This window comes from Phasianus colchicus, chromosome 13, assembly GCF_987193195.1.
Source record: "Phasianus colchicus chromosome 13, bPhaCol1.hap1.1, whole genome shotgun sequence".
Classification (NCBI taxonomy): domain Eukaryota; kingdom Metazoa; phylum Chordata; class Aves; order Galliformes; family Phasianidae; genus Phasianus; species Phasianus colchicus.
In genome coordinates, this window is record NC_143448.1 from 18120151 (window position 1) to 18147896 (window position 27746).

The 27746-nt window shown below is 56.1% G+C and overlaps 1 protein-coding gene across 4 annotated transcripts; it reads right to left on the minus strand.

The window, feature by feature from the left end:
- Positions 1 to 10863: 10863 nt before the first annotated feature.
- KIAA0513 (KIAA0513 ortholog) lies at positions 10864 to 19824 on the minus strand. Of its 4 annotated transcripts, none has more exons than XM_090149462.1 (13): positions 19668 to 19824; positions 16663 to 16992; positions 16296 to 16395; positions 16036 to 16109; positions 15879 to 15949; positions 15210 to 15417; positions 14771 to 14811; positions 14525 to 14603; positions 14204 to 14281; positions 13748 to 13777; positions 12097 to 12177; positions 11742 to 11836; positions 10864 to 11651 (listed from the first exon to the last, which is right to left on the minus strand). In XM_090149462.1, the coding sequence occupies exons 2-13, from the start codon at positions 16986 to 16988 to the stop codon at positions 11602 to 11604; spliced, it is 1233 nt and encodes a 410-aa protein (XP_090005588.1). In that variant the 5' UTR covers positions 16989 to 16992; positions 19668 to 19824; the 3' UTR covers positions 10864 to 11601. The 4 variants fall into 4 exon arrangements, with proteins under 4 accessions (XP_090005588.1, XP_090005586.1, XP_090005587.1 ...); XM_090149460.1 differs by having other exon boundaries at positions 16663 to 17121; XM_090149461.1 differs by lacking the exon at positions 19668 to 19824 and adding an exon at positions 19058 to 19444 and having other exon boundaries at positions 16663 to 17121.
- Between the last annotated feature and the right edge of the window lie 7922 nt (positions 19825 to 27746).

Consider the following 27746-nt stretch of genomic DNA (forward strand, 5'->3'; position numbering starts at 1 on the left):
CGCTGTGGCTGGTTGGCAGCCAGCAAGCACAGGGTTAAGCCCCAGCCAGCCCCTCTATCAAGGGCTGAGCGTATTTAGTGGTTTAATATTAACTGAAGCGTGACAGCAGGGCTGCACCCCACTGCTGTGCCTTCAGCAGGAGGGCTGAGGGCTCTGAATCCCTATAGAAAACCCAATGCCACTCCAACTCTGAGGTGCAACAGCAGAATTGTCAGCACCCCCAGCACAGGGCACACACACACACATGTGTGCAAGGCAATGGGAAGCACAGCCACACTCAGCACATAGTCAATACCTCATTTGAGGTTTTGCCTTTCAACCATTTCCCATTCATTTCAGAAAATAGATCAGGCTCCCACTGCAGCAGGAAGATCGAAGGGACACCCCTCCCCCAGCCAGGAGTGGGGGACAGCAGCCTCCAGCCTCCCCCCAACACCGTGGTAGCATTAATGGGAAGTCAATGCAGCTGCTAATGACCATACTAGCATTGACCTTCAAGCAGGGCCAAGCAATGAATTGTGCCATTAGGAACAACCTGCTAGGAGACGTAGGGTGGTACTCACCTGAAAGCACAGCCCTGGAATACCATCACCACAGAGCCAAGGCAGGGAGCATCTCTCCCTGCTATATAGCTTTCCTGGGAGCCTGCTGCCCATCTACTGATGATGCAGTGATGCCCACCTTGGAGCCTTTTGATGAGGTAATGATGCCCACCTGGGGTCCTATTGATCCTACTGATGGGTTAATGATGCCCATCGTTAAGATCTCATTGTTCTTGCTGATGGGGTAGCAATGCCCAGCTTGGAACCTACCCATGGGGTAATGATACCCACTTTGGATCCTATTGATCCTATTGCTGGGGGGTAATGAAGCCCACTCTGAATCCTACTGATCATAAAATCAGAATCACTAAGGTTGGAAAAGACCATCCAAGTCCAACCATCCACCTATCACCAATATTTCCCACTAAACCACATCCCTTAATAAAACACCGAAACGTTTCTGATGGGGCAATGATGTTCACTTTGAATCTCATTGATCCTATTACTTCAGGGTAATGATGCCCACCTCGGGTCCTACTGTGATGGGATAACAGTGCCCACCTTGGATCCTATCGACCCCACTCGTGGGGTAATTATGCCCTCCCTGGGTCTTATTGATCCTATTGATGGGGTAGCGATGCTCACCTTGGATCCTATTGATCCTATAGGTGGGAGTGTGCCCACTTTGAACCCTACTGATCTTATTGATGGGGTAGCAATGCCCACCTTGAATCCTATTGATTCTATTGATGAGGGCGTGTCCATTTTGAATCCTATCAATCCTATCGGTGGGATGATGATGCCTACCTTTCATCCTACTGATGGAGTAACTATGCCCACCTTGGATCCTATTGATTCTATTGATGGGGTAATGATGCCCACCTTGAATCCTCACCTGGGATGCCATGGAGGGGGTTACCATGCTGGGTCAAGCACACAGCCCCCCTTCTCTGCGCAGAGGACGATGAGAACCCCCTTCTCATGGGAAGGACCCACGAGAGCCCCTCGGCTCTCTGCTCTCCCCTCGCGTTGAGGACAGCCGGTTGCAGAGGTCACTGTTGCCCTCTGGTGGCTCAGGGACACGGGGACAGCGGTGACACGGAGCTGGTGGGGATCCCTATGCGCACCCAGTGGGCAGGAGGGGAGGGGAGCACAGAGGGTGGGAAATAGGGAGGGGAGAAATGAGCAGAAAAAGTAGAACGAATTAAACAAGCTTCCTGCTCTGCTCCCACCCCAGCAGGTGCCTCCCCCATCCATCCTCAGCTCCTACCTCTGTCTTTTCCTTCTTGCATGCAGAAGCTGCAAACAAAAAGGCAAAGGCTGCAGCTTCCTACATCCAAAGCTGTCACTGCAGCTGTAGCACTGGGAACCATCCCTCCATCTTCCAATTTACCCATCTCAGCCAGAAACAAATAACCTGCAGGCTGCAATTTCAGGCTGCTGGCTGTGCAACGGCCTGTAAGCCTCTAAAGTGGAGGGGGAAACATTGGTGAGAAGCCCCCCAGAATGGGGGCTTTGGGGTGCTGTTTGTGTGGTGGTGGCATCAGCTGAGAGGTACTGGGGGAGGCACGGTGGCTTCCTGCACCCAGCTCCTGTATCATGCTTGCACAACCCTGTCAGTAAGCATTATAAGAAAGCATTCAGCTCACTAGGGAAGGAAAAAATCTGTAGGGTTAAGATAAAGACATGATGACAGAGCAAGGCAGGGTGTTATCTTGGGCACAGTGGAAGGAAACGAGAGCTGCTAGGGAGGGAGGGCTGCTTTCCCCTGGAAAACATCAGTCTGCCAGCTTGAAGGTCAGCAGAGGTCTGCAGCAAATCAGCTTTTAATTGGAAATGAGCACAGTAATCACTCCTGCCATCCCCACTGCCTATGGCAGCAGGCAATTCCCAGCCCAGTTTTGGACACTGCAGTGTGAGCACACTCCATCACCCCTCCCCATTTCTCCACCCCCAAAGACAAGCAGAAGCTCACAGAGAGGTCCTTGGCCATCTCTGATGGCTGAATCCGACCCTTGCAGCCCTGTGGGGAGTTAGCCAAAGTGCAGGAGAGCAGGCAAATAGCGAGGTGAAGAGCGGTCGAGACCACAACCCCCTAACAAGGTCCTAAGCAAATCCATCCCAGATGTGAGGCCTTCCCATCAGGAAGCAATAAACACACAGTTGCAATAAAGAGAGCTGCAAGTGCTCCATGGGGTTGCGCTGCGGTAGTGCCTGTGTGCGTGGGGAGGGGGGTGTGCTCCTGCTGCCCATAAATGCCCCATTTGTGCCATGCACCCCTGTGTCCTTTGAGCTTAGAGGTTGGATCTTGCCTGAAACGGTGACCCTTCTCAGCTTCTCAGTGCCCTTTGGGGTGAGAAGGGGGGAAATCACAGCCTCTCACTCGCAGCATCTTGTGGTACGTGGTACATAGACCTGTCCACACCCCAACAGTGCTGCTTTTCCATCTGCACCTGGTCCTGTGACACAGCACCAGGAGCTCCTCACTCACCCCACTGACTGCTCCCAGCATGACAAGATGGAGAACATCCCTGCAGGAGAGCCCTCAGCCAGGCTCAACCCCATGGGGCAAATGGGGGCGGACTCCTTCCTTCCTGAGCCTGAAGGTCTTTGTGGCCTCCCCCCCCTCCCCTCGGGCCCCAGCAGCTCCTCCCAACGCCGAGCCGTGCCTCGGTAGGCTGTGCTCCCCCCAGGCAGCCTTTTGCAAGCTGGTGCTTTGTAATCTGGTGATGCACAAACCGGGCAGCTCTCCAGCCCTCCGAGCTGTTTTGCATTTAGGCTTTGCTGGCTTTTAGCTACCGCATCCAGGGCAGAGGCAGGAGCTGTGCTCCCCATCCCCGGTGTCTCTGCCCCTGCTGCATCACCCCCAAGCCTTGCAAGTTGCTCAGCATCCCTGCAGCACCAAGGATACCATGACCCATAGCAGCTCTGCTGCTCCAGCCCACGGCCCATTGCATCCCTGAGGTCAGGCTGTGAGTCCTGGAGGAAAACTCCACTCCTACCCATATTGCCTGGGTGATGACCATGGGGCTGCTCCCATCTCTCCATCTCACCCCTGTGGGGCAGAGGACAGTGCATGGGGTGGGAGCCTCAACAGTCTCGACACTGCTACATGTCTGTTGATGCATTTGGGATGGATGCTGATGGTGAGTGTCCCCATCCCAGCACTGCCTGGATCCCTCCATGAGAATCAGAGCCCGGTGCTTTCACCCCCCTCCTTCTCCCCTTACAGGCTGTTTTTCTCCCCCTCTCCTCCTTCCATCAAGCAGCAAATATGCTTTCAGAGCAATAAGACGGCTGTTCAGCCTTTGGAACAAATGTTCTCTGCCAGGCTTCGAGCACAGGGGCGGAGGGGGGACTCACACTGATTTAATGACAGTGATTTAAGCAATTTGATCCATTTTTATGGCGCATTTACAGTTAGGGAAAAAGGGGGGGGGGGGGGGAGGGGGGAAGAAAGAGGAGAGAGAGAGAAAGGCAGGAGTGGAACAGAGGCAGAAAGGTTGGGGAATGCACCCCAGCAGGCGCCTGTGTGGGGAGCGAGGCTGCAAGCTGTCCCCAGCCCATTCTGCCAATGCAGCCCCGCCATCTCCCATACTGTGCTCCCAGTTCCTGGGCTGCAGCTGGACCAGAGCATCCCTGGGGTTGTGGGGCACGAGCATCCCCATCCCTTGCCATGGGTGTGATGGGGGTAGGGGGGAAAGGATGGAGATGCAACCCAGCTTGTAGGGGAAAGAGCTTTGCGGGGGTCCTGGTGTAACCATCTGCAGTCTGTAGTTTTACAGTGGGGTAATTGCTACGAAATGCAAAGGATTAGAGATTAACCCCACTTCAGCTCTTGTCAGTGTCAGGGAATACATTGCAGACACATTGCTGGGGCGTAATGGTGTGAGTGAGGCTTGCTGTGTGCCATAGGGCGCAGGTTGTGCGTCTCCAGCGCGTCCCCAGAGGGTCTGTTTGGAGGGATGGGGCAGCAGCGGGTGGCACTGGGGGCTCTGGGGGCTCAGGACACAATAGCACGGGGTTGGGGGTTTTGTGTTCTTTAAGCTCCTTTAAATTAAAAAAATAGAAAGGGGGAGGGAGGGAATTGGGGAAAGAAAAGAAAAAAAAAAAAAAGAAAAAAAAAATCCCAAACAGCAAACAAAATAAATCTTCCTTACCCACGCCAAAACAGAGAGAAAATAGCCAGGGACATTGGAAGGGAAGCTGTTTATTATAGACGCGGGATGCGCTGCCAATTTCAGCAGTTGGACAATTTTCCTTTTTCAGCCCATAAATAGACACCCCCTGCTCCAGGGTGGGCCATTCCCGTGGCTTGGCGGCTGCTGCGGAAAATTGTCCCTGGAGAGGGGGGGGCAGCAGCAAAGCCCCCAACCCTGACCCTCCTGTAGCTCCTGCAAAGCGATGGGGCAGAGATCAGAGCCCCAGAATGGGTGGGCAGAGCCCCCACGTCCCCCTGGGGATGTGGCTGTCACAAGGTGCTGTCCCTGCAGTGCTGGGGCACGGTGGCCTCGTGGCCGTGTCCCCAGGATCCCCTTTACCAGCTTTGTGGGAGAAAAATTACATTTCCACTCAAATTTTCACTTTGGTGGCACAGACCTCGGCTCAATCACTGCCTGCTGCTTCCGAGCTTCGCTTTGCACGAGAGGAGCAAGCAACAGAAAGCTTTCAATTATGAGGCTCTAACAGCTGGGAGCGCAGACTTCAACCTAAAAGACCCCAAACCGAGGTGTTCTCAGAGTCGCATCCTCTGTCCTAGTGCAGAGCACACAGGGATATGGGGAGCATCCACGTGCCCAGTCCAAATTCAAGGCCAGCAGAACTGCACAGCATCACATCGCCTGCCTCAGAGCTCAGCCCTTCCATTCCCAAAAACAGAGCTCAGGATCACTGGATTTGCACACAGAGAATGCCCCTTCAAAGCCTGCAGAGCCCCAGGGCAGCTCATCTCCATCCCTGCACTACGGGCAGGCAACAGCAACGCTGCTCTGCAGGATATTTGGGACAAACCTGAAGTGTGCGAGCGAGAAGGTTGTTGTGGGGAGAACAAAAGGACAAATCCCCACAGGCTGCAAATCAGAGGGCAAATGCAGAGCGGGATCTCAGTGGGGCCAAAGGGTGCTTAGGGCACCATGTAGGAGCAGGAGGTGCCCCACTGCACTGACTCAGGTTGGGCACCCACTTTGTGACCCCTAAGCTTTCATCCAGCTTTGCACCTGGAGAACTGCTTTTGAGCACAGACAGAGAGACAGACACCCAATTTCCTGCTCTACCTCCAATTTCCCTCCCTCCCTTAAGTACAGGCACCTCTCCAAGCCCTCCTACCACCAGGCTCACCCCTCCCTGGCTGCAATCAGCTATGGGGACTGCTCAGTGCCACGGTCCCCATGGAGCCACCTGCACACCGTGCCGTGGGGACACTGCCAACCCACGAGCAGCTGCCTTGGCCCTGCTTCAAGCGGCGTGGCATTTCAGTTCAACTATTTTTAGGAAGCTGAGCACCCCTTCCCTGAAACGCAGGGCTCAAGGAAAGCATCTTTGATGGAATGACCTTGCAGCACCCCAAGGTCTGCGGCCACGTGAATCCTGGTCTTTGGTGCAAAGCCAAGGGGTGCTGCTCCAGTCAGTGTCCCCATATCCCCACGGTTCTGTGTCTCCATGGCCCCACATCCCCATGGTTCTCTGTCCCCATGGCCCTGTATCCCCATGGTTCTGTATCCCCATGGCTCCATTTACCCCCATCCTGATAGCTTCATGTCCCCACATCCCTGCATCCTCCCATCCATGTAACTCCATAGCCTCGTGTCCTCATATTCCTATAACCCCACATCCCTGCAGCCCCATGGCTCCATATCCTCATATCCACGTATCCCCACAGCCTCATATCCCCACGCACAGCCCCACTGATTCTCCACTCCACCACCGGGAGCTGACATCCAAGCACAACTCCCAGCCCCGCTGCCATGCAGGTCGCTCCCGGTTTCAATTATCACCTGCTGGAGCAGCAGCTGCTGAGTGCAGAGAACTCAAAGCAAAGTCAACAAGGGCTTGTTGTTTCAGCTGCTCAGGGCACGCCTTGCTCACCCTCCCAGCACCAGGGATGGGCAGGTAAATGCTGCAGGAGCCATGGGGCAGGGAGCAAGCTTGCCAGCAACAAGAAGAAAAAAAAAAAACCACTCACCAAGCCAGCAACTGCACAGAGGTTATCCGGGGGACAGAGCAAATAATTGGCGAGGCGAACAATGCATTTTAATTAAACCTCTGCAGGAAACGAGGGGAGGGAATCAAGTTAATTGCATGAAGCGGGAGCAGGAGATTAAAAACGTTCAGTGCTCGGATGGCGGCGGCTCCCATCCGCCTTCACTGAGCAAAACAAGGCCACCCTGATGGGTATGGGGACAGTGGGGACACAGCAGGGCGTGCATTGCTGGGGCCATTGCAGCGTTGGCACCCAGGGGCTCAGTGCACGGAGCTGTGGGGTGGCTGCAGGCAGAGCCTGGCCATGGGACACCTCCTGGGATCCATTGGGATGGGGCAGTGCTTGTGGCAGGGGGACACCTCAGCCCTATCTCATCCCAGGAGCCAGGCAGAGCCTCATCCAAGCACCTACCAGCCCACGAGCACCCCCCCATGGCACACAGGGCAGTTGGAGGCAGCAGCCCCAGCCACTGTGCTCTCTCATTACCCCCACCACCCCCAACCTCCCATTAATTAGCACCAGCACAGCCCTCTGCCCACCACCAGAACAGCCAGCGTCAGCACCTCCCCCTTCCCTTCTCCGCACTCATTTCTCAGGCTGTGATCCCGCATAGTCCCGTTCCCAACGAGGAGCCCCAGTGGGGGCACGGGAACGATGCCAGGAGCAGAACTACCCGCGTGCAGGATGCACACAGAGGGCACGGCACATCTGCTGCATCACTCCATCCACACAGCACCAAAACGCATCCACCGAGAGAGAACCCGGATTTGAGCCTGGCTGTGTGAGAGCTGGACAAATTACAGCAATTAAGAGAAGAAAGAGGCACGTTGACTCCAGTTCCACAAACCTCAGGATGCATTTGATGTGTGTGTGCACATGGGGAAGGGGGGTTGGGGGGGGGAACGTTCTGCAGCCACACTGCGCAAAGCGCTTTGTGTTCTCGGTGGCACAGGCTGTCCCTGCAGGCATTGGGTGCCACCAGGCTGGGACAGGCTGTCCCCAACTTCTGCAGCACGAGGACACGTGGTTCTGTGCTCCGAGCAGAGGGCTTCGTGCCCCGCTGGGAAATGAGAGCTTCAGAGCAACAGAGGTCGAGAGCTCCTGGTTTTCCCTTGCAGCTGCAAGAGAAGGGCAGGAAGGAACGCACTGAGCTCTGTTAAATGCTTTGCTCCTGCTGCATGAGTGAGCTTTCCACCTGGGCGAGCACGAGTAACCAGCCAGAAAAACAGGGCTGTTTTAGCACTGGCTGAAAATGCACATGGAGGAAAGGGGGGAAATGCAGGATGCTTTTGATTGAAATGAGAGTCGGAGCCAGGAGGTGAAGTGGGGGGCAAACACATCTAGAACGTGCAGAACGCTGAGAGGTGGGGGCCGAGCCTCCTGCACCCCCCTCCTATCCATCACTGCCAGACCACCCCCTCACAGCCCTCCCCAGGGTTGGGACCTGGCATCCCTGCTGGGAGCAGAGGTGGGGACGTGCTGAGATGAGGACATTTGCAGCTGCCTGCAGGGAAGCTGTCACCTCCTGCTCCTCTGCTCCGTGCGTCACATCGCTGCCCTGCGCAGCCGCACCATGCAGGCATCACTTGGGGTGTTTTTGCTGCTGTCGCTGCCAGCAGACAGAGAGAGAGGAAAACAAGGAGAAAACGCCACAAAGAGCCACAGTGCCACCCCAGGCAATTCAACCCCCTGCTCACAGCTGAACATCCTTGAGTGCAGAGCCCCTGGAGCATCCCCTCCACCAGGGCTGGCAGCCCCCAGTGGGCACAGGAGGGGATGGGTGCCAACAGCCATGTGCAAACCATCTCCCCTTCCCCCTTCTTCAGTGAAGCAGCGGTTGCTGGCTGCCTGCCCCACCAGCAGCCCTCTTCTGCTCCATGCCACAGCCCTCACTTACACCCAGTCCCTGGGGGATGAAGAGGAGTTGTTTTGTTGGCATTTTTGGGGCAGAGGATGGAGAAGATGCCCTGGTGCAGACACAGCACGAGATCCTACATCCCACCCCTCTCCCTGGGGAGACTGTCCGCTGCTAGAAGGACAAGAACAACCCCATGGTCTCCCAGTCCTGGTGGCACTGTGCAGTAGAAGCACTGCTATGTCTGTCCACAGGAACAAAGCCACCAGTTCACCCGAGCGCATCCCCACATCCTCTGTGCTGAGCACCATGCACAGCCAACTCCAGCGCTGTCTGCTGGGGGGGAGCAGCATGCAGCCCTGGCAGGAGCAGACAGGGATTTTCCAGCTGATCCAGCCCCCGCAGAGCACGTCCTGCTCTGCTTACAGCTGAGTCCATCAGCCTCCGGGGAGCCAGGAGTGATGGGCATGGTGAAACCCTGCTGAAAGCGAGCTGGAAAGCATCCCCGGCAGCGACCTTGCCTGAACACAGCAGCTTGGGTTGGGAGAGCAGAGCAAAAGGATGTGACTCACATCTGGGACGTGGCCATGAAGGACAGATGTGTTCTCTCACTGTCCAGGGCTCTGTCTGTGCACGCAGTGGCTCCAGCTCATCTCCCAGCCATCCCAAAGCAGGAGTGATGGCTCCCTGCAGTAGCCCTGCAAGACAGACCGGGGACACTTGTGCTCCTGAAAGGAAAAAATAACATACAATATATACATCTTAAAAAAGGTCGTTTTCCTGTATGAGAGTTTTCCAGTTTTGAATGCAAACCCTCCTCAGAAGGGCCTGTGGTTGATTTCAGCCCTCAGAGCCACAGAAGCCGGGTCTGCAGAGGGATGCTGACAGGGACAGCACAAGGACTCATCCATGATCAGAGCGGTCTGCGGGGATGCACGGAGGGTCGGGACACACCGCAGCTCCAGGGCTGCACCAGCCCGACCTCTGCACGCTGTTCCAACGGAGGAACAAACGGGAGCGCCTCTGCCTGGATTTCCCCGTGCACGACAGCGGGCAGCAGCAGCCAGAGCTGCATTTCGTTCTGCAGACACACGGTGGGGCCGCGAAACCGAGTTCTATTGCACACAGGTCCGACCTGCCTCCCTCCGGGTGCAACGTTGGGCTGCTGCCCCCCCTTTAGAGCTATTGCGATACCCACCAGCATCCCCAAGGGGAGCCCAGCATCCCCCCAGGGGACAGGCAGCCCTGTTGTGTCAGGAGGTGCAGCCCTTTGCATTTTGGTGTGGTGGCCCTATGCCCAGGTCAGAGCATCTCCTGCCCCACACCACCAAATTGTCCTCCAGCAATCACAGCCACACACTGACTGCATGGGCTCCCCTCCCTCTCACCAACAAATTATGGCTGTTGTTGGGCGATGAACATCTGAAAAGGTAGCGAGCAAAGGAGGTCTTAGGGTCAGTTGTAACTACACCTTCATCACTAACTCCCTTTGTTATGAACAGATATTGCTCCCCAGATGCTGTGACAACAGGGAAAGCTTTGAGCAGCTCTGACAGATACAATAAAACACTCAGGGCCTGGGAAGCAAACATTCTCTTATCCCTGGAGGAAGGGAGATGGGGATAGGGCTGTTCACCATGCTCAGAGCACCCAACGTTACCCTTACCTGAACCAGGCTCTCCTCCAGGCACTTCCATCACAGCTGCTCACACTCCAGCTTCAGGCATTGCCCCTCCTACCCAGGGAACCAACCCCAGCAACTGCCCCTTGCCACACTGATTAATGGTCCTATAGGTCTCCATCCCATGTAGGTCTCCACCCCGTTATGCACACAGCAGCCTGGAGGTGCCATGGGGCACCTGCACTGCCCCAGCCCCACACTTCTCAACATCAGGGGTTTATCACTGAACAGGAACAGCTGTCACAGGTCATGCCACGCTCTCTGCTTTTCTGAAGCTAATCAGCCCACACCCATGTTTTCCCAAGGAGAAGCCCAGATAAGACATCTCAGCACAGGTGGTGACCCAGGGACTGAATTCATCCATTCCTGTACCCCATTTCTGCACGAATTGGGCCTGAAGGAGCCCCCCATGAGTGTTCCTATGGACTGTGTGCCCTCCAGGGAGTGCTGCAGGGCAAGGACACAGCATGGCCACAAAGAGGCAACGTGGATGTGGGGTCCTAACCCCCCCATCCCATTAAGCATCCAGCCCTGAAACATCTCAGATCCTGAGATGGATGAACCAGAGCGCAATGGACATGGGAAAGAGAGGGGGGGGGTCATAGGGAGAGTGTTTTGTTTATTTATTTTTTAGAAAAATACACATGCAAATAATATATTCTTTAGGTTTAGGGGAGGGGGGGAATAGGAGATAAATGCAGCAGGAATGAGGAGAGAGCTCCTCTCCATCAATCACAAACAAAGTGCAAACCGGCAGCGGCCCCCCCAAGCAAACAGCTGTCTGGCAGCAGGGCTGGGAGGAGCCCTGCCTCGGGGACCTGCTCTGCTATTTCTCTTATGGGATACACGGGGAAAGCTGCACGAGGAACGCGTTCCCATGGAAACCTCCACTTTGGGGACAGCGATGTCCCAATGTCCTGCAGCCGCCGTGCCATGGAGCGCATCGGGACCCGCATCAGAACCTGCTTGGCTGCATAGCTGGGGCTGCAGTGATGCAGGCAGAGTGGGAGCAGCAACCACTCCTATTTTTCAGCTTGCTTTTTTCTTGCCTTTTTTTTTCATTTGTTTGTTTGTTTAAGTGACAAAACACACTGCTGGGTCTGTCTGCTCTGGAAATACGCACAGGAGGCTCCGGCAAGGGATTGGGGGCTGTTGGCTCCTATTTCTACAGGCTGCCCAGGGCGCAGCTCTGAAGTCTGGCGGATGGTCATGCGGGTGTATGGCAGCTCCACACGTGTGTGTTTGGGTGGTTTCAATCAGCCCAGCCTTGTTCTGGGGGCAGGTTGTCCTCCCCACCTACTCTGGTTGCCATCTCACCGTGCCGCTACTCGGTGGCCATCTGCTCAATGTGGTCGCTGAGCAGCTTGTATTGCTCTACGAGGGGAGAAGGAAAGTGATGCTTGGGTCGTGCCAAAGCATCCCAGTGGGGGGTGCCGTGCATCACATCCCCCTTCCCAGCCCCACCTTCATCCAAATTGCCGATGGTCGCCTGCTTCTTGAGGAAGTCGCTGCAGAGCTTCTTGGTGAGGCCAAACGCCAACATGTTGTGGATGAAGGTGCTGAGGAAGGACAGAGGGGCTCTTAGCGAGGGCAGGACCAGGCGGCCCTTCCTCCTCCCCACCCTCCTCTTCCTCCCCACTGCCCTCTATGGTAGGTGATGCTGAAGCGTGGGCCCGCACTGGGATGCTGCAGGCTGGGATTTGCAAGTGAAAGGGCAGAAGCAAGACCCAGGGAGAAGCACTGGGGATGCTTTGCCCATTTCCCCAACAGAGGGGACATCCCAAGCGTGGCACATGGGGTTCCAACACGCTCTGCTCACCCCAGCTGCCCGAAGGTGATGTTCTCATTGAAGCGCAGGCTGTCGTCCCGCTCCTCCTGTGTCATGTGGCACCACTTCTCCCTGCAAGGCACGAGCCCACCTGGCATCACCAATCCCCCCCAGCGAGAGGTATCCTAGGAAAAAGTTTTCTACCACCAAAAAACAGCCTTGATTTCACACCTGACCTTCAGAGCCCTCCTTATGGCAAGGGGGAAGAAGCTTGCAGTTCTTGGGGATGCCCATCCCAATAGGGCTGTGCCCATCCCCACCTTCAGGCACTTCCCTGCCTGCTGCACAGGGCCCTGCAGATCCCAGAGCCTTGAGCCGTGCATGAAGGCTCTCATTCCCCTCCTCAACCCCAAACCACAGCCACATCCCCAAATCACAGCACTGCACTCAAGGATGCCCCAGCTCCCCTTACCCCATTCCCCAGCAACGTGACCAATGCACAGCCTTCACAGGATGGGGCTTAAAGCTTGAGAGCTCTGCAACCAGCTCTAGGTGGTGACACAAGTCCCACTCGTGGGACTTTGGGAATAAAGTCAAGCTGGGCAGGAGTGAAGTGTCACTGTGCAGCGGTGCACAGTGCTGGGGTGGTGCCAGGGGAGCTCAGTGCATGCACACCAGGGAAATGCAGCTCCAGGATGAAGCCAGTCCCCTTCTGAGAGGTCACAGCCAGGGATGAGAGGAAAGGCAAGGAGAAAGGGACAGGAAGAAGAGATATATCCATATGGAGGAGAAGGAAGAGGAGAAGAGTGGGGGTGCACAGCGAGCAGGACGCAGTGCTGGGCAGAGATCAGGAAGCTTAGCTCAGATCCAGAGAGCTGAAACACGAAAAGGATGAGAGCTCCATGGGAAGGAGCCCACTCATCAAAGCACCCAAAACAAATTTGCTTTGCTTCTGGCTGGGTGTTCAGTGTGAGATCGCTGAGCTCTGCCCAGACCCTTGGGCTCAGCAGGGGCAGATGCAGGGTTCCCTCCTTCCTTTCCTCCTGCTGCAGGCTGATGCTCCATCCGAGCAAAACAAAGTTATCCTTACCCATGAGAATGACTTATGGCCAAGACTCGAAGAGCCCTCACCTCTTGGTCAGACCCTCAGCTGGAGGGGTTTGCTCACCATCAGACATGCCATGCTCCTGCAGTTTGGAGCATGCCCAGATCCCAGCACCACTGACCCATCTGGGGCTTTGCAGCTGAGAGGATTCACTTGCAATTATGACACAGCCCCTGTTTGCAGCTTGCTTTGTATATAGGAGTGACAGAGTAGAGATGCAACAAAATCGAGGAGCAGATCTTCCAACTGCAAATGCTCTTTCCAGCAACAAGCAGGAAGGACGGGAGGGAGTGATGCTTTCTGCACAGACAGCCCCACTTCATGCCCCAAAACCTGCCCAGGACACAGCTCCATACCCCAGCAGCCAGGTATCCCATTCCCAACTGCACCATGCTGCAGCAGGCTTGGGCTCTTTCAGCAAAGCAGCATTAATGGGAGAGAAACCCATTCATTTGCAGGAGCTTTGCATGATGCACAACTCTCATGTATCCGCTGCTCCCCGGTGCGGAAATGCACACGTGAGGCCCCCAGGCAGTGTTTAGGGCTGAAGGGACCCCTGGCAGGTGATGTGAGGGAGGGATGCAGACAGACACACACCTCTTCTCCTCTTCCTCCCCAGCGTTCCCTCTGGAGCGGCAGCAGACCGACAAAAGTGACACGAAACAGATCATGCAAGAGAGGTGGATGGAGGGAGAGGTGAAGAAGGACGGATGGGAAGAGGTTGTTAGAGGCAGAGAGAGGGAAAAGAGAGAGAAAAAGAGGAATTTAGTGACACCACCTCCCCCCCACCCCCCTCCCAACTCTCCCACCCCCTGAGATGCTGGGAGCGTTCGTTAGTCGGACTCAGCCATCAGAGTAATTGGGAACGGCACCCGGAGCAGAGAGCAGCTGCCGGTGGCGCATGTCCTTGTGAGACATTTGCTGCTGCTAATTTGGGGCTTAATCAAAGCAAACGCAGTTACAGTGGCCTGGCTGCCCACGAGTGCCGATGACGATGCGAAATGAGCAGGGAAACCTTTATGCTCCCCAAATTGAAGGGGAGGAGGGTCCTACCTGGTGGTGGGGGAGCGTTTCCTGCGCTCGCAGTGCACAGCATCGAAGAAGGCGGCGTTCCAGAAGCGTAGGTTGTGCCTATGGGGCAGGGATGTGGGTTAGAGGTGGTCCTCCCCCTTTGTGACCCCCACACCTGCATCCCATAGGCTGGGAGGTCACACATGGGTCTGGCACATGTGGTCCAATTGGGGTAAATGAGGGCTTTGTGCTCCCCCTCACTGGGGGGATCCTATGCTTCCCACCCCTCATCCCACCCCCAGCCTCACACAGCATCTAGGCAAGTGGGCAAACCCCAGCAGGAGCCAGCTTGCCCGGTGTTACCAGATGGGCTGCTGCTTGAGGTGCATGTACAGGTAGATCTTCTCTCCTTTCTTCTCCTCCTCTGGGCTCTGCATGGAAACTGTGGGGACACACGGTGACATTTGGGCACAGGGAGCTCAGGAGGACACAGCACCAGCCCTCCCTCTGCTCCCCCCAACCCCACAGTTCCACCACTGTTTCCACCCCACGCTCCTTCCCTGCAGATGCATTTGCCATGCCTGAATCAGCAATGCTGGCTCCACTCACCCGTCTTCTTCAGCTTCTCCTTTGGTTTATCCTCACCTTCGCTGTGGCACAGAAATCAGTGTTAGCTCCCAAGAAGCGCAGTGACAGCCAGAACACCACCACCCAGACCCCTTGGCAAGGGAAATCCCATGTGAAACATTGCTTCTGTGCCACCATCCCCAGAGCCAGAAAGGCAGACAGGAGATGTTGGTGCCCATCCCATGGGCTGGACCCACGTGGAAGACCACAGAGCAGTGGCAGCATCTCCTGGAACCAGGCATCTCCACCCCAAGGGACATAGGACTCCCATGTCATGAGATGCCCAAAGCACAAAGCATGGGGACTGGCCAGGAGCTGTCTTCCCATGGCCATTATAACCCTACCTCTCCTATATCCCCAAGCCCAGGTGGCTCCTGGGCACCATCAGCCCTCCCTGCCCACCCAACACAGAGGTACCCACTCGCTCTTTTTGGCCACAGGACCCTTCAGCTTGGTTTCCAGGCCGCCAAAGAAGCCTTTGACGTTCTCTGTCTTGGCTGATGTGTTTTTCAGCAACCGCTCTGCAATGTCCTTCTTCTCTGCCAGCCAGCTGTTGGCCGACTTCAGGTATGAGTCAATGCTGCCTGTGGGCTTCTCCTTGGCCTCCAGGGGCAGCGCGTGGGTCTTCCCTGTAGGTGACACCCCAAGAGCTCAGCCCCCCCCCGGCTCCAGGGATCAGCTCTGAGCGGTGTTACAAAGACAAGGAGCCAGAGAGAAACCCTCCCCATCCCAATTCTTGTAGGTTTTGGACAGGAAATCCAGTCTGCTTTGGGGGTGTGACCTCCACACAACATGGAATGAGGTGTTTCTGATGTCCCCATGGCTGGGGAACAACTGGAGATCACCACATACCCCCAGCAAGAAGCAAGGACAACCCAACCCAGCAAGGCTTGCATGGCTCTGGGGCCATAGAGACTCTTTTTTGGTTGGTGTTGAAATCAGCCAAGTTAAACCCAGCTCAGGAGCCCACCCATCAGCCTCCCCATACAGCCAGCATGGACAACACCAAGCTCAGAGCCTTCCCATCACCACACACAACACGTGCATGCAGAGCACCTCATCCCCAGCACAAGGTGCAGGTGCCCCTTACCGATGTAGTAGTATGTGAAACACATGGTCATGAGGTTCTTGGCGGGGCTGAAGTCATCCATCTGGTGACACCTGATGGGGGAGGGGGGCTCAGTAAGGACCCCAACAGAGCAGCTTTGTGCTCATGGCTGCAACAAACCAAACTTTCCAGCACTTACTCAAACAGCACCAGGGCAAAGGACTGCATCAGGCGGTAGAAGGTCTGCTCTGACACACACTTGGAGTTGCAGCGCTGCAGGCACAAAGCCAGGGGTTGTGTTATTGGGGAATTCTCTCTAGCATCACAGCCATCGGGTGCATAACTGCACTGAGATGCCCTTTGTGCTTCCTTCCCACTCATCCCGCTGTCCTGCAGCACTGCTCTGGAGCACTGCCCAACCTGCCATCCCAGTCCTCCATCCCCAGCACAGGCACTCACCTGTGCGCTCACGTATCTGGCGAACCACTCCCTGCCCTTCCCGTCCTCACCGCTGCACAGCTCCCCAAACCTCGCCTTCTCCTCCTGCTCCAGATCCTCTCTGCAATGGAGGAATTGGGAAATGAAACACCGTTAAAGCTGAAGCTGCCCCTATGGATCCTGGTGCTGGGAGGATGCAGGGAGGATATGTGGGGATGCTGCGGGCGCATCTTTTTGGATGCCTTTTGGATCCTCCATCTCCCACTGCTCAGAAAGGGGGAGGGAAAAGGGAGAAGTGGCAGCAGCTGGAGCAAGAGCTGAGCGGCCAAGAGAGGCACCGAGCCCCAGGGTGAGCCCCGATGCCATCCATCACTCTCAGGCTGCTCACCCCCCAGTGAAGATCTTCTCCACATAGTGCCGCACGAAGTCCCGGCGCTCAGATGCTGCCTCATCCCTGGCCGACCCAGTGCTGTGGTTGGAGGAGAAGGATTCACCTGAGGAGGAGCGGCGGTGGCCCCAATGCATGGGGGATTCACCCATGTCGTTCTCACTGTCTGCTGACTCGGTGGCATCGCTCTCCTCTGCTGTCACCTCCTCCAGGTGCCCGTTGTCACTGGGGATGGCCGGAGGGAAGGGCTCCGAGGGGGCATGGCTGGGTGCTTCGGTGCTGAAGTCAATGAGGTTCCCAACGGGCACATCTGGGGGGGCCTCCATGGCTCTGCAAGGAGTGCAGTGTTCTGGTGGGTGCTCGTCTGCCCGTCCCTCACTGCACCATCAGGAAGCAGGGAGGAGGGGATGGCTATGGCAGGTGGGGCCGTGCGCTGGGGGACAGGCTGTCATGGGGCATCTGAAAGACAGGGGAAGGACAGGGTGGCATCAGTGCCCGCATGGTGCCCATCAGCAGTTGCACAGGGTGGGCACACCGGGCTGCTCCCCATCAGATACATCAAAGCCACGCAGAGCTGGCATGCTTTCTGTGTCCTTCAAGAGGGTTTCTCATCACTCAGCCCAGATGAGCTCCGTGTGTCACACTTGGGATCTGCCATCTCCCAGCCTGATGGGTGACACTGGGCTGCGTGTGACCATCCCCAAGTCTCATCTCTGGTCAAGCATCCCCTTCCCTGGCACCAGCACCATATCCCCGTGCATGCACTTGAACCCAAGTCCTGAGAAGAGTCCCAAGGACAATGCTGCAGCCACCAGGATCACCAGGCAGCTCAGCATCCAGAGGCTGCAGTGCAGAGAGACTGGTGAATGCTCCCAGCTGGCTGCGTGCCCACTGCGGGGCTCCATCCATCCCAACCCAGTGTGTTCCCAAGCATCCCAGGCTATGCCAGAGCTGGATGCAAGCCAGGATGCACACCATGGACCTGCAGCCAGCAGTGCTATGCAGCGTGGGCTCCTCTTGCAGCTATGCCTTCCTCTTTCCCTGCACCACCAGGCAGAGGGCTGTCCCCAAGCCCTGTCCCATATGCCCTGCCCTACAACACACAGCGATCCAGCTGCGTGCCAGCATTCATCGAGTCATCATCCATGCACACACAGTGATACTCCAGGAGAGAGACTTTGGGGTGCAAGACCTCAAACCTCACAGTGGGAATCTGCCAGCTCAGCAGAACTCAGGCCAAGGCTGCAGGCAGGGCGAGGAGATGCATTCTGCTTGCAGGTGGCCAAAAAGGGTTTAACCACCTGCTCACCAGCTCACAGTTAAGCACTGTCATAGAGCAGAGGCCACAAAAGCTGCTTTAGATGCTGCACAGATAGCTCATGCCAGCCATGGGCATCCCCTTGAGCATGCATCGCCCAGTGCTTCTATATTCCTATGGGTAACCGAACAACAAATCAGTGCTGGGGGTGACAGCCAGGGAACACTGCAAACCAGGACTTGGCTGGAGCCATGCACAGAGAGCCAGCTCCGAGAACTGCTCCTCTTCCAGCAGGAAAATAGGATATCTGGGTGGGGGGGACGTCGCATGGCCTGCTCAGCTCTGAGAGCTTTCTGGAGGGGAAGGAAAAGGAGGAGCTTTCCTGAGAGGAGAGGAAGCACTGCAATGCCCAGAGGAGGTTACAGCTTCTGGAAATGGAACAGGAAGGGAAATGGAGCAGAGAGAGCCCCCCAGCATCGTAACCCTGGCTTTAACCACCTCGGTGCTGCCCTCAACTTAACCTCAGCTGTAAAAAGGTGCAGAGCTCAGGACCTTTCACCCGTGCTGTTCTGGCTGTGCTCCCCCTCCAGGCAGCCCCAACCCCCTCTGAGCTGTTCTGAGCTGTTGCCCACCACTCTCCTGATCATGCCCCCCCATCACTGCATGCTGTGCCACAGGACCACAGCAATCCCCACGTGCTTGGGGCTGCAAGGGTGCATTGCTGTGCTCTCTGCCCTCTGGGCACCCACAGGCTCAGCAGCCCCCAGGGAGACCCAGCCCGTCTCCCTGCTGTGGGGATGCTGCTCTGGGAAAGGGAAAGGCAGAATAAAACCTTCTGGCCGTGCATTGCTCAGCCCTGGCACTGCTCCACGCTGCAGCCGTCCGTTCTGCTCTCAGCTTGCACTGCTCTGCACGGGGTGTCTCAAAGGTGCACAAAAGCACAGCGGGCACAAAGCTGTTCTCCTGCCAAGGATTGCTCCGTGCACTGCAGGGAACGGCCTGTTTGCTCCGTGGGAACTGGTCGGTCCTGTCCCTACCGACCCCCCCCCTCCCCTCCCCAGCAGCTCTGAGCAAACAGCAGGACGCTCACCTCCATCCAACACAGCAACCCTGCCAAGCTGGGTGTCCCGCACCTACCTCCCCTCCTGGAGTGTCTTTCAGCACACACCAACCTCCTGCCTTAGACAGAGCTGGGAATGACAAGAGCTGCTCCCAACGTCCTTGTTCCCTACGCCGGCAGCAGAGACACGCTCTGTTCTATCCGGGTTTAACCCAGCCGTGTCCTTGCTGACTCCACATGCCCCATTCCTGGCCCCTGTGCCGGGACGTCCCAACCCTCACAGTGTAATAAAAGCAAGCCGTGGCTGTTTGGTTCATTATTCCTCCCCCCAGGTGCTGCAATGTGAAACGGTGCCACGCTCAGTGCGGGGCTGAGACCTCCAAAACTCAGCGCGTGCCAGTTGGATCCACCACAGAGCACGAGAATTGGAGAGGCTGCAAGCAGACTGCAGCCCAGCTCTCAACTTGGCTGTCCCCCCACCTTTATCCCCCCACCTTTATCCCCAAGGGCACGGCAGCCTTTAGAAGGAGCCCCACGCGTCGTGCCAATGGAGGAGCCCACCCTACAGAGCTTAGGGAAGCAACGACGGAGCACGCAGCCATAGAACGGATGAAGCCCCCACCCACAGCCTGCCCTCACTTGGGGTCCCACCACAGCTCCCCCCACTTTACACCCCCACCTCTTTACCTGCACCCAGCGGCCGCCACGTTGCTTCGCTCGGGGCTCGTGGCAATGGGGATGGATGGATGGATGGATGGATGGATGACAGCACGGGGACGACAGCAACACGATCCCTCCCTCCGGAGCTCACGTCCCCGTCCCCCCCCCCTCCCAGCTGCCCACGCAGGCACGCACACGGCGCACAGCAGCTGCGGCGCTGGGAGGAAGAGGAAGGAAAAAACCCTTTGTGCGATTTCGCCACGCTTGGCGGCTCCCCCTGCTCACGATCGCAGCCAGCACCCCCTCCCTGCCTCCCCCCCCCCCCAACCCCCCCGCACAGCCCAGCTGAGGTATGATGCAAAATCCCTCCCCATCCAAAAGGGTTTTCCCAGCTTTCTTTCGCCGCCTTCGGTTATTTTGGGAGCCCTGATTGCGTTACCTGCGGGCGCTCCGGGAATAAAACAGCAATCAGAATGGAAAAGGGAAAAAAACCCAAAGAGAAGGGAGGAGCACAGTGAGATATGGGGACGGGGACTCCATCAGCAATGTGAGACCCCACAGAGGGATCACCCCAATGGGATGTCACATACCCAGGGGAGGATATGGGGAGTTTTTGAAGCCCTATGTTCCTGTACAACACCCGAGGTCCCATTTAACCCCCTCACTTCTGCATCACACCCACCCAAGTCCAAATCAGAGCCCCCATTCCTGCAGCAGAGCATCCCATGGGCACTGCAAACCCACTGCATGCTATGGGGAGTGGAACCCCCTCGTGGCATCGACCTCTCCTGCCCCAGAGGGGAGCAGGGATGTTGGCCATCAGTGGGATGCAGCTCCATGCCTGCCTGGCCCCACGCATGGGGGGGAATACAGCTGTCCTCCACCTATGGGGGAAATGCTGTGGCTGTGACAAAATCCAGGCTCAGCGGGAAGCCGAGAGCATCACTAATTGATGGTCTGCTGAGGATGATTATTGTAATTAACTCAGACGTCAGGAATCGCAAGTGACATGTAAAAACACAGCCCAGATCCTGAATTCTTTATATAACAGCATCAGGAGGGCTTTACTGCCTTCCACTCCCTCCTCCTGCTGCTGTTTCCATGGGGTGCTTGTAGGGATCTCACGGGCACCCACCCACACTTTGGGGTGCCTGTAAGGATCCTATGGGTACCCACACTCCTTGGGATGCTTGTAGGGATCCCATGGGTACCTACAGACCCTGGAGTGCTTATAGGGATCCTATGTGCCTGCAGCACTGCTCTGCCCTCAGGTTTGGGTGCAGTCAACTGCTCCACCCCTGTGTTTTGGGGATGAGGGCCCTGGGGGTGGCTGTGGCTGTCACCCACCAGAAGTGCCCGATTTTCTTCCCAGCTCAGAAGTGCCTTTTTCATGGAAGGGGTTATTGGTCAATTTTTGCTCCACACCCACAAGCAAAACACAGCACAGGGCAGCAGGGCTGTGCGTTGTGCAGGGGAAGGTGGTGACAGCTCCGGAAGGCAGACAAGGTCTCAGGGGCAGGAGGATGTGATGCAAACTCTTGCTGCAGAGACTGGGACAGAGCAAGCATAGGAGGAACATGACAATGTGCCATCCCCAACAGCACCTGTGCTACCAAGAATACCCCAAAACTGGCCCTGCATGCGTGCAAACTGTATGGAGCCAGGCCTCTGTGCGTGCATCCAGATAGGAACCCAATCCTGCAAAAGCACACGGCGTAGGACAGCATTGCACCACACATTATATTGCATTTCAAATATCCCCCAGCTCAATGCAGCTGCATGGCACTCACCCTCTGAAAATGCACAGACTGAGGGGTTCGGGTCAGATTTGCAAGGTAAGGAAGGCGTTAGGTTTGTAGGTTGCATCCAGCAGCATCTTCCCTTGCTTTCTCCCAGCCCAGAGCACAGCACAGAGCCGTCCCTGTCCCTTCTGTCCCCAGGCCCTCAGCACCTCCCAGCAGAGCCCTCCTCCCCAGCACAACCACAACACCGCGTTGCAACACCGCGCATCGTTGTGACACTCAAACCACCTCCATAAGCCGTTCTTCCAGACGGGCCCTCTGCAAATCCCTCCTAATCCAATCTATTCAGTGGCACTAAGCTGTACCCTCCCGTGCCCGACGCCCCTATATTGGCACAACAGTTGGGAAAATCCTCTTGGTTCCTTATTTCTGGGAAGCTCAACCTGCAGCCGGGTGCAGCACGGCGGTGCAGCATTGCCACTGCGTGCTGCAATTTATGCATGCAAGGAGGAGCAGAGCAGCTGCTTACATTGCCTTCATGCGGGGCTGCAGATGGCTGAGCTGCCCTGTGCTTGCATTCTGCATCATGCCTGGCTGCTTCCAAGCGCAGTGCATGAAAGCAGGAGGCCCGTGCACGTGCTGCATTTGCATGCTTGCATTGCAGTTGCGCACAGTGCCACCAGTTGGGTCTGTCCTGCTGGGATGGACAAAGAACAAACACAGAGCACAAAGGTCTGCATTCAGCTCTCTGTTCTCACTGTGTGACGGCAGCAGGGAGGATCCCAGCAGCAAGGTAAACCTCTGCTGTGCAAACCCAGTGCTGGGATGTGCCATGGGCACTGCGTGTCACTGGGGAGGTGCTGGTGGAGGAGAGGCCACCAGCAAGTCATAGCTATGTGTCCCACAAAGCCCAGCTGTGCTCTGCAAGTGAATGCCCGCAGCTGTGAGATGCCCTATGCACTGTGTCTATGAAATGCTCACACGTTTCCCAGCCCTGAGGAATGGGGAGGGGCCCAACATCAGCATGAGGTGCAGATGGAGCTCCGGTGTTGGAAACCCAACATGAAATAAAGCAAAAAAGGAAATAGCTCCATCAGCGGGGAGCTGCATCCCTTAAGGCTTTGAATTCAAAGCTTCCAAACTCATGAGCTCCATACCCAAAAAAAAGAAGAAAAAAGCCCCACCAGGGCTGCCTCCAGAGCCCCACGCAAGGATTTGCTCTTTACCTGTAAGCACATCCCTGAGCTGCTCCTTCCTGCAGGCACAAAGCACCATCCCCTGTGTCCCAAGGTGTGCAGGGCTGGTTCTGCCAGCGTGTGCTGCTGCAGTGAGGAACTGAAGAAAGAAATGAAAGAAAGCAAACAGGGCAGGCAGTGACGCAGCTGCCAGCAGCTCTTTTCCATCTCCACAGGTGCCAGCCCTGCTGCAGGGTGCAGCTGGGAGCTCCGGGACAGAGCCACCCCTGTGCCACCAAGGAGATGCAGATCCCAGGTTCCACATTATGCCACCAAGTGCCATCCTCGTGTCACCAAAGGGGTGCAAACACCGGGTGCCACCCCTGTGCCATCACCGTGCCACCAAATGCTGTGTGCCACCAAGGAGGTAACTCCAGCACCCATTTCCCCATCCACAACCCAGCTGTGCCACCAAGGAGATGCAGACCCAGCTGCCACCCCTGTGCCATCACAGTGCTATTTACACCATGTGCCACCCCTGTGCCATAAGGGAGGTGACATCCTGCAGCACCCATTTCCCCACCTACAACCCAGCTGTGCTGCCCCCCTGCTCTGCCCTCCATCCCTCCCTCTGCCATGCATTGCTCCATCCTCTCCTATCGCCACAGCACAAAGCACATACACACACACACACACACACACCCCCCTCCTGCTCAGGGGAGGAAAAACAATATTAAACAAAAGAGCAGCTTTATTTCTCCCTGACATTTAATAACCTTCATCACCCAGCAGCAGTTTCCCATCCCATAGAGCCAGGAGAATGGAACATTCTGCTTTTGTCGACACCGAAGGAGGGATTTGCAGGGGTTTATAGGAAGGCAAAAATAATATCACAGTGCTGTGCTGGTGCTGCAACTGAGCAGAGCTCACAGCTGTTGTCACCCTGTTGTAAAACAGCTGGAAGCAGCCCGACACCTGCATCCTGCAATGTGAGCCTGCTGTAGGGTGGCAGCGGGGTTTGGGGCAGGGAATCCCAACCTGAGGTGGGGTTTTGCCCTCTGGGAGCCTTCCAGCTGCATGGAACAGCCCTGAACATTTGCGAGCTCTGCAGCTGCTGCAGGAGCAGAGAAACAGAACAAAACCCAGAGGTCGGATCACAGCCAAGCACAGGGCTGGAACAAGGAAGAGATAAAATCCGCCTGCTGCAGAGCTCAGGCAAACAACTGCTTATCAGTGCCTCAAGGCTCCGGCCTCGGGGGGAGCACTGTTCCCCTGTGCTCGTGTGAAGGTTTCTATTTTCAGCCCTTTGTGCCCTGCTACAGCCCTGCAGTGCTGTCCCTCCCTCTGTCCAGCTCACACTGCGCTTTGGGTGGAAGCAGAGGACCTTGTGGTGGTGGGAATGTGCTGTTTGGAGCTTCACCAACACCACCACATCCCATATTTGCTGGCAGAGCTGCACCCTGAATGCATCTCCACCACCAGCCCAGAGCAATGCAGAAAGGTGCAGAGGGCAAAAAAACATAGAATCATAGAATGGCCTGGGTTGCAAAGGAGCACAGTGCTCATCCAGTTCCAACCCCCTGCTGTGTGCAGGTCGCCAACCAGCAGCCCAGGCTGCCCAGAGCCACATCCAGCCTGGCCTTGAATGCCTGCAGGGATGGGGCATCCACAGCCTCCTTGGGCAACCTGTTCCAGTGCCTCACCACCCTCTGGTGGAAAAACTTCCTCCTCATATCCAACCTAAACTCCCCTGTCTCAGTTTCAAACCATTCCCCCTTGTCCTATCACTATCTACCCTTGTAAAGAGAAACATCTGCCCACAGGTATTGGCTGTAGGCACCAACCTGGGGCTGTGACAGTGCTGGGGAGCATAGAACTGATGATGTTGGCATCCCAGGGGCACCCAAAGGGCTTCTGGGTTCTGTTTGAAAATAGCACACTGCATTGAAAATAGCAGGATGAGTGAGCTCAGCTGACGCAGCTGATCCCTCAGTGTGCTGTCACCTCTCCCCAGCCCAAGCAGTGGTGGTGTGGGAGCACTGCAGCAATGCATTGCCCACTCTTATTTCAGGGAGCACCATTCCAGTTCTCCTTTAAGCCTATGGATTCTGCTGGCAGAGCTGCTCAGAGCCGTGATGGAGCAATCCAGTACTGCAGCTTACCTGGCCTGGAGAACACCACATCCTCCCCCAAGGCACGGGCTGTGCCCTGCAGGCTGTGCAAGTGGAGAAAAACAAAGAGGGAGAGGGGAACTACGCTGCACAGCACCACTCAGCTCCACACGGGCTGCCTGCAAACACCCACCTATCCCCATCACCTGCTGACATAGAGAGGATGGGGCTTCCTGATTGCCTCCAGCTGCCCCAGGTTCAGGAGCATAGCTTGCCAGCCAGCCCCTCCTTGTTTGTTTTTAATTAGCAGCAACACGAGCGGGGCAGCAGCAGTGCTGTTGTGGTGACAGCAGAGCTGTGTGGGATATCACACCTCACCCCCATGTGATAGGAGCTGGGGTGGGTGGGTGAACATGGGCAGGCAGTGGGGTTACTGCAAGAGGGGCAGGGTTAGGGGGATGGGATGGGATGGGATGGGATGGGATGGGATGGGATGGGATGGGATGGGATGGGATGGGATGGGATGGAGGGACATGGGGTCAGGGCAGCAAGCAGAGGCAGCTGCAGGGAATGATTCCCTCAAGGTGAGGGATGAGAAGGTGAGAAAACAGGGAGAAGCCAACTCCAGAGCACAGCACTGCGAAGAGAGGTGAGACACGAAGGGAGAGAAGAAGGAGAGTGACTCCAGATATAAATTTAGAGCAGCTTGCAGCCTGCCTGGCTCAGAAGTGACAAGAAATGTTTGCAGTGTGTGGGGTGTGTTATCCCCAGGTACCAGAGTGACAGACTGAGATTGCTGGTGGGGAAGGGATGGTGGCACAGAGCACACGGAGCAGCAGGCATCTCCCCTCCACACTGGGGCTGCAGAGAAGGAATTGCATCAGGCTGGCAAACGAGATGCTTATTGAATAATTCAGAGCAGCTGACGTCTGGCGGCAGCAAACCCAGCACCTCCTTGACCTTCGCTGTCAGTGTTTTGTTTCTCCTCCCAGAAGCATCATCTTTAGCACAGAGCATGCACTGCCCTCCATCGCCCCAAGCAGCACCCTCCAGGTGTGGTAGCTTGCAAACCTGCACGCTGGGCTTCCCAGGTGCCCCCACCCTCACATCTCACGGTGCAGGAGTGAACAGATACCAGGGGTTCAGCTCATCCAGATGCCCTCAGTGCCATAGACGTACATCAGGTTGGCCAGACACAAAAAGATGCATAGTGTGCAAGATCTCAGGATTGGAACATTCAGGTCCTGGAGGTTGCAAGATCCCAATAACACACAGTTGTGGGATGCCCAGAACCAGGGTGTTTGTGTCCTACGATGCCACATCCCTGGGTGCTCGGATCCCGGAGGCTGCAGCCCTGGGGCTGCTCGGATCCCGGTGGCTGCGGGCGGCGGTTCGCAGTCTTATGGCGCCCCCTGGCGGCCGCGCCGCAATTCAGCCCCGCTCCGCCGCCCCCCCCCCCAGGGCCGGGGTTACGCTGCGGCCCCCAGCCCCGCTCCCAGCTCCGTTCCGTGTCACGCACAGAAAGTTAATTAACGCACGAATGTGTCAGCGGGGACGGCTGTGTGCGAGCAAAAGGCTGACAACTGCAAAGAGCCGAAGAGAGATGGCACGTGTCTTTAATTAGCCGTGTAGAGCTTGCTGCTAATTAACCTTTTGCATTAAGGATGAGGAGGGAAAAAAAAGAAAAAAGAAAAAAAAAAAAGCAAAGCCCTGCTGGGAAGCTGGGTGAGCAAACACGCAGTGAACTGCTCATCATCCTCCCAGCAGCAGGGAGTGACGCAGAGGAGAGGACAGATGAGTAATTCCCCATTCAGGTGACTCCAAACATGGGGAACCTGGACACAGCAGCCATTGGGATGAGGAGCAACGTGGGCACTGGTCCTCCCTTCTTCCCCAGCCCCCAAGGCAGCACACATCTCCCAGCAACCAGAAGAAAACAGGTCAGAAGCGTTGCATGGAAGAGGAATGGTGAGACCCAGTGTGTCCTTTGTGTCACAACCAACACATCTGACTCCTCAGCAAGGTAATAAAGCCTTAATGGTTTTTGAATCAAGCCAAGGAGGAAGAACAAGCATTGTCACAAAGGCAGAGCAAACAGCCCCAAGAGGAGAATGACAAAGACCAGCTGCAAACAGTGCCCACACCATTGTGGGCTGAGTGTCACAGCCCATTGCCAGCTCCCCCAGGGGCAGAGGACAGGAGCAGGGCTGGCCCTGCCTGCCCCAGCTGGGTGGAAGCTGCAAAGAGCTGGATTCTGCAGCACGAGGTGCTGAGCTGCCCAGCATCAAGCAATCCCTTCTTTGAGTTTCTTTGGAAGGATTGAAGTCAGCATTTGGGAGCTGCACGTGGCTGGCGTTCAGAAATCTTCCACTTAAGAAATCACATTTGTGATCCAAACATATGCTGGGAGTTACTGTGTGCTTGCTTAGAGTGTTTTACTACTTTTCTCTGCAAAGGGCTTAAAGGACTACAGGACCGTATACAGAACACTTCACATAAAGGATGGGGTCAGCTGTGCCTTTGGAGCATTAACAGATGGCATCAGAAGGGGTCACATTCACAGCTGATTGCACACAGGGACCCAGAACAACGCACCCCAGCCTGGACTGAACCAGTGGCACTAAGGATGCGGAGCCAACTCCAGATTAAAAGCTCATGTGTGAACTTTGAGAGCTGATAATTCAGTGCTCCGCTTCCAAGATTCGCGTTAAGGAACATCTGCCAAGAAAGTTCCTGGCAGAACGGAGTCGTGGAGCTGGAAGCACAACATCCACTCCAAAAAGCAGCTGACAGCAGCACTTGGGCCACTGACAGCAAGCTGGGGCTCCTCCCTTCAGCTGCACAGCCCTAAAGACCCGAGGTCCAAATCTTCAACATCATCGCTTTTTTTGGTAAAGCAGGAGCTGCGTGTGGCAGATGGAGGGGGAAAGAACAGAAAATGGGCTGCAAAGAGCTGGATTCTGCAGCACGAGGTGCACAATGCTCACCAAACACACAGCAGGGCGCTGCGCAGCTGAAAGGTGAGGCCCATCTCATGCTTTTCCCTGGAACAAAAAACAGAAGAAACGAACAGAAGTA